The sequence below is a fragment of the Erythrolamprus reginae genome, chromosome 1 (genome assembly GCF_031021105.1).
Source record: "Erythrolamprus reginae isolate rEryReg1 chromosome 1, rEryReg1.hap1, whole genome shotgun sequence".
NCBI classification, from domain to species: Eukaryota; Metazoa; Chordata; class Lepidosauria; order Squamata; family Dipsadidae; genus Erythrolamprus; species Erythrolamprus reginae.
In genome coordinates, this window is record NC_091950.1 from 37,377,358 (window position 1) to 37,388,546 (window position 11,189).

Consider the following 11,189-nt stretch of genomic DNA (forward strand, 5'->3'; position numbering starts at 1 on the left):
GGAAGGAACGATAGGTACACTGATTTAACTTATTTATAAAAACAATGGTGGGATTTTTTTTAAAAAAATCTAGTATCTAAATCAGGGGGTGGCAAACAGGTGGCTCGCAGGCCAGATGCGTCACATGCAGGCCACACCCACTCCAGCTCTGCGAAGGGAAAAATGTGATACATCACGTGACAGCAACATAACACCACGAGTTTGACACCCATGATTTAAATAGTTTTTGTGTGCCACATCAAGAGTAGTACAGCCCTCAAGCAAACAAAGGCGACATATGTTATTGTTTCTGCATTAAAATCCTGTACATGTAGTTTGGCTTAGGATTTGTGCATTTTGTTAATTGATCCACTGTTGTTTACAAATGCTAAAAACATCTGTATCACCCTCTTAAACGTCTGAAATCCCTTCTGAAAACAGTCTGGCCAACTTTGGAATGTGGCCTTTGATATGTTGTATAAAGCGTGGTCTTGAAGCCAACAGAAGTCTCACATTCCCCACTGGATGCCAACCACAATTAAACTATTTGTATGCCAAATCTGCACTCTTCGGAATTTTTCAATGCAGACTATACATGTAATTCAAATACAATTAAAACAATGGAAATGATACACAGGAAATGTGGATTCTATGTAATTTTGTTTGCACAAAAAGGAAAGTACACTGTACCTACAATGTACTCAAACCAACTCAAAATAGGGCAAACCTGTACAACCAAATGCTCCTAGATTTGCTTCAAGGACTTAATGGCTTTTTAAAACTTGTGTTTGTGTGTGTGTACACGTACACACTTTTTAAAAAGCCTTTTAAGCATTGGAAGCAAATCTAAGAGCACACACAGATTCAGAAACAAAAATCCAAGTTAATTTCCGCCAGAGAAGAGAACATGAGTCTGTATTATTCCCCCTTCTGAGTGTTTTAGCTTACTGATAATGGCTGCATTGTTCGTGTCTTTACGAAAACGAAATTTCCTCAGCTTCTCTATAAGGTCTTCAGCAACATCACAAACCACTAGGGATTCACTCTAAAGAGAAGAGGGGGGGGAGTGGAAGAAAAAAGGCACAGATGAACAAAAGGTCTCTTTATTCCAGCTGTAGATATCACTCCAATCCTTAACTGCTGGAGATGCAATGCATATAATAATTTTTAAAAATCAGGCAAAATTGTATTTAGAGAAAAGCTATACAAAGTGTTTTGAAGGGAAAAAAACACATAATGAGAATGTAGTACAATATGCATGAGGACAACTGTTGCAATTTCCTAGTCCGCTAGCTTTAGTTCTGTTCTGCCGGGCTCTATGGTAAGAGTCTCCCGAAAATTCAAGGGTACAAATTTCAGACACACACGTTTGGAAATTCAAAACAATGTTCTTTATCACAAAATTCAAAAGAAACAAAGCACCCTTTTTGTATTGCAAAGAGCACTCGTCCCAATACAACCTTGTAGGCTGTACAATTCCCTTAAGTACTTAGCTAGCAGCTGTGAAGAAACGTCACAGCCCTCCTTCTTCCAAGGAAGTGAGACACACACACTTTGCTCTGCTTTGGTTTCAAAGGCGTGAAAAATCAACAAAGTCCGGAAAATAGCAAGGCACAGTCCTGAAGAACCGCGATCAGATAATCTTCCACAATGGCCAAACCAACACGCTGCTATTTGTATCAGCAGCTCTAATTACTGGAGCCCCACCCAAACACAGGTGGCCTCTCTTATCTCCTGTAATATGTCCTCAATCGGTCTCTTCTATGCATAACTCTGTGCCTACGTGGGTCCAAGACTTTCGCATCCGAATCGACCGAAGATAATGGAGATTGGCTGCCTGGGCTGTGTGCCAAGCCCCCCTCTTCCAAGTCACTCCCACCTTCTTCTTCGTCCTAGGAAACTGCACTACCTGACTCTGTCGGCAATAAAACAGGCCTATGACATGTTGATGTTTCCCCTGCATCCACCTCCACATTCCTTGGAGCAGGAACTGGACCAGAGCCAACCACAGCAAGTTCTATGATAGCGAACCTGTGGCAGCACCCTCTCTATGGGCACGCAAGCCATCACCCTAGTTCAGCTCCACCATACATTTGTGCACTATTCCTGCCAGCCAGCTGGTTATCGGGTCTCTGTCCCACACACATGCATAAGGGGCGGGTGTGTGTGCATATATGGGCCACCTGCGGGGCATTTTTTTCACCTACCGGGCTTCAGAAAGGCCGGTGTGCATGCGCAGGGGGCAGCACGGGGGGGGGGGGCAGGAAGGGTTGTGGGTATGTGCACCCACACATGCCCCTTTTGGCATGCAAACCAAATAAGATTCGCCATCACTGAACTAGAGGGAAGATACAGTAATTATCCTTTTCTTTCCTCAAAATCCTTGGTGGGAGAACACAAGATCTTTCAGGTATTGTTGTTGAATTAACAACTGCAGCATCCCTTGCCTCTGGCCATGCTTGCAAGCTTGCTAGGCAATATTTTGTTTGTTTACAGTGTGAACTCACTGCCTCCCGTTCCCTCGGCTGGTGCCTTTCCCACTAGACCAAATGGTTCCTTCGGGTGTCCCAAGGCTTTCCTATTTGTGGCCACCTCTTCGATCATCCTTCATGCTGTTGAAAAGTTTCTAAACGGTTCAAATAATTCCACTTGCCATTTCCAATCCTCTCTGCCATCCAAAAAATCTCTACCATGCTACTTTTCTTTCATCCATTCTTTCCTTCTTCAAATCCTTCATTAGCTTGTTTTGTAAAGTATGCAACAAAATGCGATCTCGACATTCAGCTGAAATGAATCTTACTATGACTATAAAAACTATTCTCACTTGATTGTCCATGATTCCAATTCCCCAACTTTTCCATTTTGTCTCTCTCAGACAATAATAATAATAATAATAATAATAATAATAATAATAATAATAATGTGATACCTCTATCTGCAAACGCCTCTACTTACAAACTTTTCTAGATAAGAACCGGGTGTTCAAGATTTTTTTGGCTCTTCTCAAGAACCATTTTCTACTTACAAACCTGAGCCTCTGAAACTGTAACCGGAAAAGGCAGGGAGAAGCCTCCATGGGGCCTCTCCAAGAATCTCCTGGGAGGAAACAGGGCTGGAAAAGGCAGGGAGAAACATAGAAACATAGAAACATAGAAGTCTGACGGCAGAAAAAGACCTCATGGTCCATCTAGTCTGCCCTTATACTATTTTCTGTATTTTATCTTAGGATGGATATATGTTTATCCCAGGCATGTTTAAATTCAGTTACTGTGGATTTATCTACCACAACTGCTGGAAGTTTGTTCCAAGGATCTACTACTCTTTCAGTAAAATAATATTTTCTCATGTTGCTTTTGATCTTTCCCCCAACTAACTTCAGATTGTGTCCCCTTGTTCTTGTGTTCACTTTCCTATTAAAAACACTTCCCTCCTGGACCTTATTTAACCCTTTAATATATTTAAATGTTTCGATCATGTCCCCCCTTTTCCTTCTGTCCTCCAGACTATACAGATTGAGTTCATTAAGTCTTTCCTGATACGTTTTATGCTTAAGACCTTCCACCATTCTTGTAGCCCGTCTTTGGACCCGTTCAATTTTGTCAATATCTTTTTGTAGGTGAGGTCTCCAGAACTGAACACAGTATTCCAAATGTGGTCTCACCATCATTCTATATAGTGGGATCATAATCTCCCTCTTCCTGCTTGTTATACCTCTAGCTATGCAGCCAAGCATCCTACTTGCTTTCCCTACCGCCTGACTGCACTGTTCACCCATTTTGAGACTGTCAGAAATCACTACCCCTAAATCCTTTTCTTTTGAAGTATTTGCCAACACTGAACTGCCAATACAATACTCAGATTGAGGATTCCTTTTCCCCAAGTGCATTATTTTACATTTGGAAACATTAAACTGCAGTTTCCATTGCTTAGACCATTTATCTAGTAAAGCTAAATCATTTACCATATTACAGACGCCTCCAGGAATATCAACCCTATTGCACACTTTAGAGTCATCGGCAAATAGGCAAACTTTCCCTACCAAACCTTCCCCTATGTCACTCACAAATATATTAAAAAGAATAGGACCCAGAACAGATCCTTGTGGCACACCGCTTGTAACCTGACTCTGCTCAGAATACTCGCCGTCGTGGGGCCTCTCTAGGAATCTTCTGGGAGGAAACAGGTCCGGAAAAGGTGGGGAGAAGCCTCTGTGGGGCCTCTCTAGGAATCTCCTGGGAGGAAACAGGGCCTCCACCCTCTCTGTGGTTTCCCCAATTGCATGCATTATTTGCTTTTACATTGATTCCTATGGGGAAAACGCTTCTTTTTACAAACTTTTCTACTTAAAAACCTGGTCACAGAACAAATTAAGTTCGTAAGTAGAGGTACCACTCTACTTGCAATTGACTATTCCCAGTACTGCATGGCAACATCGCCCAATACACAACTTGTTATCAGAGTTCAATATGGGCTAAATACAATTCTGAGGAAATATATCCTATTGAGTTCAATGTGATTTACTTCTGCAAGACCTAGTAGTAATTGTAGGGTATGTTCATGTCTTTTACAGAACCATAATGTTACTTTGATTTTGGCTAGAATGCATCTGAAACATACGGTTATAATAACCATGAGTTAATACAGGATGCAGTCAACCAAGAGCAATTTGTGGACTTTACAGATCTGGCATTGCAGTTGGTAAGGTGATCCAACCTCAGGTAAGAGGCCAACACTCAAGTCTCTCTGATCCAACGTAACTAATACATGTAACTATGTGTTACTAAATCAACAGCTAAGCAAACCCAGGTTTCTTTTCATTCAGCAATAAACAAATTGGAAATTCCCATGTCCAATTAAAAAAAACTATGCATTTTCACAAAGTGTGTAATTAAGGTACAAAATTTCTAAAAAATTTAACAACAGGCACCAATTATAAAAGGAAGTAAGACAATTTATGGAGAATAGTAGTTATTAGTCACAACTGCTATATATTGCTTCCAGTTACCAAGGCAGCAAGATTTTCAACATTAAGAAAACGTTAGTCCATGTGTTTATGTTGAGTTTGAATTTCCAAAAAAAAATTGCTCCTGGTTCCAAAAAAAGAAAGCTCCTGCATCTGGTTGTCCAACATGGATATGCTGGACTAGGACACTAAACTGCTAGACTACGACACTAAAGTGATTCAGATGTTTTTATTCAGGGACTATTAATAATAATACTGTAATAATAATTTATTAGATTTGTGTGCCGCCCCCCTCTGAAGACTCGGAGCGGCTCACAACACAATACACAATGTACAAATCCAATATTTTAAAAAATAGATTAAAACCCTTATCATAAAAATAAATCACACGACCCAAGCAAACCATACATAAACCATAGTAGCTAAGGAGAATATCAACTTCCCCAAGCCTGGCGACATAGGTGGGTTTTTAGGAGCTTGCGAAAGGCAAGGAGGGTGGGAGCAGTCCTAATCTCTGGGGGGAGTTGATTCCAGAGGGCTGGGGCCGCCACAGAGAAGGCTCTTCCCCTTGGTTCCGCCAGACGTCATTGCTTAGTCAACGGGACCTGGAAAAGGCCAACTCTGTGGGACCTACTCGGTCGCTGGGATTTGTGCGGCAGAAGGCGGTCCCGAAGGTATTCTGGTCCAATGCCGTGTAGGACTTTATAGGTCATAACCAACACTTTGAATTGTGGCCGGAAACTGATCGGCAGCCAATGCAGGCTGCGGGCTGTTGATGAGACATGGGCATATCTGGGGAGGTCCATGATTGCTCTCGCGGCCACATTCTGCACGATCTGAAGTTTACGAACACTTTTCAAAGGTAGCCCCATATAGAGAGCGTTACAGTAGTGGAACCTCGTGGTGATGGGGGCATGGGTGACTGAGCAGTGACTCCCAGTCCAAATAGGGCCAGAACTAGTGCACCAGGTGAACCTGGGAAAACGCCCTCCTCGCCACAGCCGAAAGATGGTGCTCTAATGTTAGCTGTGGATCGAGGACGACGCCCAAGTTGCGAACCCTCTCTGAGGGGGGCAGTAATTCCCCCAACTCAGGGTAATGGATGGACAGATGGAATTGTCCTTGGGAGGCAAAACCCACAGCTACTCCATCTTGTCAGGGTTCAGGTTGAGCCTGTTGACACCCATCCAGACCCCAACAGCCTCCAGGCACCGACACATCACTTCCACTGCTTCACTGACTGGATATGGGGTGGAGATGTACAGCTGAGTATCATCAGCATACTGATGATACCTCACCCCATGCCCTTGGATGATCTCACCCACTTCTCACCTCACTAACTTGCAAAATTATTCAAAACAGGTATTGCAAATGAAGGGAGATATAGATGTCCCAGGAAATTGCAGGATGCAATCAAATCAGTCACAGGGCCCAAATATTTATTATTTCAAGCTTTTGGGCTCATAATAAGGCCCATCGTCAAGGAACTCCTCTCTCTCCAGAATATGTAAAACAGATATTCAATTATTCCATATTACACAAATAAATCAGAACAGACATTACATTTGTGTTGTTGTTGTTTTTTTTTAAAACCCTCTTGCTCCAGTATACATGCAAATGCAATCCATTTTACTGTATGCTTACAATACTCACAGTGTATAAATGCTATATGAAAATATATCCTGGCAGTTACAATTGCACACAATTACATTAAGCCAGAAAAGCCACAAATGAGTTTCCCGAACAGATTGACTTTCAGGCATTTGTTATGATGTGCAAACCAACTATTTCAAAAAACATTTGCTTATAACAGAAGGTTCTGAGCCGGCAAAGAATCCTTGAGCATGAGAACAGAGTATCGCAATCTTGTTGCCAAGGGAAAAAAGTAAAATGGAGTCAAAGGTCTTCATCTTCTGTATCTTTCTGTTTAGAGATTTGGTATCTGTCCTGTGCCACAGCAGGAGCCAGTATAACAACCACAGGATTGGAGGAAGATTAGTTTATTGACCTTTCCCCCTCTCTCTTTGCAAAAAGATTCAAAATGTTTTGGATAAGAACTGTTTTTTTGTTTATCTTGCATCTATTCCTCCAAAGCATACATAATGCACAAAAAATGCATTTCTAAGGAAACATAACATCTAAAAAAAGTTGCTTCAAAAGAGTGCCTTCCGTCCCCTGTCCTATTGCTCTCCTATATCTCCTATACCTTTCTTCTATTCCTATATCTCTTCTTCTATTCTTTCATTGATATGTTCTATTTGCTATACCTTCTTTTCTATTATTTCTTAGATATATTTTACTATGAGTATCTCCTCTATAACCTTCATCATGTATTTTACTATGTGTATATAGATATATACCCACTAAAACCCTCATTGTGTGTTGGACAAAATAAATAAATAAAATAAAATAAAATAAAATGATTTCTAGTTAGGGGCGGGAAGAAGATCCTGGCTTCATCTGATGGGTTTAGAAACACAGGTATGTGCTGCATTTCTTCATACCAAAATCTTAAAATCTCTCATAAATACACAGCTTGGAATTACAAGAGTCTTATTTTTTTCAATTAGGCTGAAGTTTCACCAACAGCTTATGAGCACACAGAGATAAGTCAAATTCCTCTATATTGAGCAATATTTGTAGTTAAGAATTAGAAATTGCAAGAACACAAGGGAATAGATTTGGAGAGAAAGGCAATGAAGAGCCCTAAGGCCATTCAGACCAATCTTTCCTTGCAATGTACACAAACTATTTCTATCTGTCAACATTGGCTATAGATAGAAAATGAGCATACTTTTGGGACCAGAACCATAAGCAGTAATACCATTACTTTTACAAATGAAAATAAGTATACTCAGAAGTAGGCTTTAATACAAGTAAGAAAAAAAACATTAGCTCTTCAAATTATTCTTTCTCAGGACAGCTAAGGAGCAATAATAAAACAATAAAACATTCAAATGAACTAATAAATTCATGAACATCAAGTCATATCAGTTTATTTGGGATTTTTTTGGTAGCAACATGAAATGGTTTGCTACTGCCTTCTTCCAGTTGTTTGGTTGTTTGTTTGTTTTTAATTTTATTTTCCAGTCTAACATCCTGAGATTTTCTAATGATTTTTCATCCAAGAATTAATCAGTCGGTCAAGGTTGGATAGATACTGTCACCTGCTTGACAAGGAACATTTAGGTGCCATAACATAAGATTTGGCCAACTCCTTCGAGAGTTACACATACTGAAAACCCTATTTAAATCAGTTGGCATTTTTCTCCATAAAAAAACAAATCGGTCAGTTGCCAGACTTCTAGAGGATTCTCATGGATTCCAATTCTCCTTGCAGGAATTTTTAGGCAACAGATCCTAATTAGGATAAAGTTTAAGTTAAACCCCATGGACATTTTCCCCAATGAAACAATGCACCAGCAGGACTATAAATGTGTCACAAACCTAATTAATTAATTAATTAATTAATTAATTAATAAAACATACATACATACATACATACATACATACATACATACATAAATAAGGGCTTGTGGCTAGAAAGAGACCACCAAGGAAAGAAAATTGCAATTTAGTCCTACCTTTGCATTGATATATACTGCTCAGAAAAATAAAGGGAACACTCAAATAACACATCCTGAATCTGAATGAATGAAAGATTATCATTGAATATTTCATTTGCACAACTATTCCATTTGCACAACAGCATGTGAAATTGACTGTCAATCAGTGTTTCTTCCTAAATGGACAGTTTGATTTCACAGAAGTTTGATTTACTTGGGAGTTATATTCTGTTGTTTAAGTGTTCCCTTTATTTTTTGAGCAGTGTGTGTGTGTATTATTATTATTATTATTATTATTTATTAGATTTGTATGCCGTCCCTCTCCGTAGACTCGGGGCGGCTCACAGCAATGGTAAAAACAATATACAATAACAAATTTAATAACTAAAATATCTAGAAAAAAACTTATTTAAAAGCAAGACATACACACAAACATACCATGCATAAACTATATAGGCCAGGGGGAGATGTCTCAATTCCCCCATGCCTGTCAGCAGAGGTGGGTTTTAAGGAGTTTACAAAAGGTAAGGAGGGTGGGGGCAATATGCATATGTGTATATACATTTGCTGGCTGGGGAATTCTGGGAGTTGAAGTCCAAATATCTTCAAGTTGGCCTTCCCCCTTCCGACGAGAGGAATAAATTGGGAGATAATTTCATTAAAAAGGAGCATCAAATCCGAAGAATTCCATTTACAGGGACGATCTTCATCGCCTTTTCCTTTTTCAAATATTTAGGCAAAGCTTTCGCGAACCCGCACGTCGCTTACAAGCCACAATATAGCTTTCTACTTGCAACAAAACAAGCTCATTGCATTCGATTTAACTGAATTTGGGGCGGGAGGGGATCTCATTCTCCATTCAATCGCTGGGAGGGGGCTATTTCTTTAGAGCTTAAATAATCGCAGGAGGGGAAAAAAATGAAGACCCTACCGCTAAAAAGAAACACAAACACCCCGAATCGCGATTCCACGGCAGGAGGTCTCGTGAACTTACCATCTTGTAGCTGCAGCAGCTTCCTTCCTTAGCGCTGCCCCTTTAAGAACCCGGGAGGGTCCTCCCCACCTCAAGCCCCAATCGAGTTCCAGGCCCGCTTAGTGCGCATGGCCTGAGCACTCCCTGAACCAATCAATTATATCGGTCGCCTCCGGCGGCGGCCTACCCTAGCTACGGTGAGCGAGAGGCGAGTTGGTCTGGCACGCCCTCTCAAGTGGGGGGATCATTACAGCAATTGTTTCGCCCTACTTCCCTCCCATTCGGACCTCCATCCGCCCGCCCACGCCTAGAGAGGCTTGAGGATAAAGAGCGTCCCATAGTCGATGGTTTATCATTCCGGCCGTGGCGAGGGAGAGTGCCCGGCTCTCCCTCTTCTCAGTTAACTACAAAGCAATGCTGCCATGGTAACCAATGAGCTTTTATTTTCCCATCCCCATCCCCCCAAAATGAGACCGCGCTACCGCTCCCTTTAAAACCGAAACAAAGCCAAGCTAAGCAAAACGAAACAATGTGATTACAGTACAGTACGTACTCCTAAACGAAAAATAAGTTACTTAAATTTTGTTTGTTTATTTATTATTATTTATATTATTATATTATATTATATTATATTATTTATTATTATTTATAATAAATATTATTTATATAAATATTATTATTTATATTTATTTATTATTTATTTGTCAAACACGTATGGGACAGTAATAGTTTGTATAAACATAAGTAAAAAAGTAACGATATTTTTCATTTTATTTTACTTTTTAAAAAATTAAAAAAAATAATTTGTAAATGTAATTTGTAATTTTGGGTGTGTAAGTCTTATTTCAAAAGTTCAGATTTAACGTTTAAAATAGTTAATGAGGGATCTTTGGTGCACTCTAAACTTTGTTTTCTTGCAGACCTTTCATTGCCCAAACATCATCAGTGCTACTAAAATTGTTAATATCTCTACTATATAGAAGTAATCACGTTACAACAAGGAAATTATTTTTGGCATATGCTGTTGAAGACTCAACCACTTCATGAGATTGAGACTCCTCTCACAAAGGCTTGTTCCAGCCTTCACCAATCTGGTGTTTTCATAGTGAACTACTAGACCCCATCTTCTGTCATTCCCAACCAGCATTGTATCCCTATTAGCCTGGTTGGCATTATAATCCTGGTGAATACCTAATTTGATTTTATATTACAATCAATTAGTTACGCTCAAGATTTTTATTTATTTATTTATTTATTTATTTATTTGTCAAACATGTATAGAATAGTAGCAGTTTGTATAAACATAAGTAAAAAAAAAGTAAGGATCAAAGACAGTAATAATAATAATAATTTATTAGATTTGTATGCCGCCCCTCTCCAAAGACTCAGGGCATAAAACAATATTACAATGAAACAAAACTAATATTAAAAACATGTAAAACAATGGGGAGAGGTCGACTGTAGACAATCTAAGGTTAACATTTTTGGGGTTTGGGGAAGAAACCATAGTCAGGTAGTGCATTCCAGGCATTGATCATTCTATTGCAGAAGTCGTATTTTCTTCAGTCAAATTTGGAGCGGTTTACATTGAGTTTGAATCTATTAGTGCTCATGTATTGTTGCGGTTGAAGGTGAAGCAGTCATTAAGAGGAAGGACATTTTGATATACATATGATTTTATGAATTACATTTAGATCAGATTGGAGGC

At 39.6% G+C, this 11,189-nt stretch overlaps 1 protein-coding gene across 1 annotated transcript in view; it reads right to left on the reverse strand.

Moving 5' to 3' along the window:
• GMFB (glia maturation factor beta) overlaps positions 1-9,645 on the reverse strand; it is a 31,610-nt gene extending 21,965 nt beyond the window's left edge. Inside the window, exons 1-2 of the mRNA XM_070749519.1 lie at positions 9,503-9,645; positions 928-1,024 (exon numbers count right to left, since the gene is read on the reverse strand). Coding sequence (XP_070605620.1) covers positions 928-1,024; positions 9,503-9,505 — 100 coding nt within the window. The 5' untranslated portion in view covers positions 9,506-9,645. The remainder of the gene's footprint in view (positions 1-927; positions 1,025-9,502) is intronic.
• Between the last annotated feature and the right edge of the window lie 1,544 nt (positions 9,646-11,189).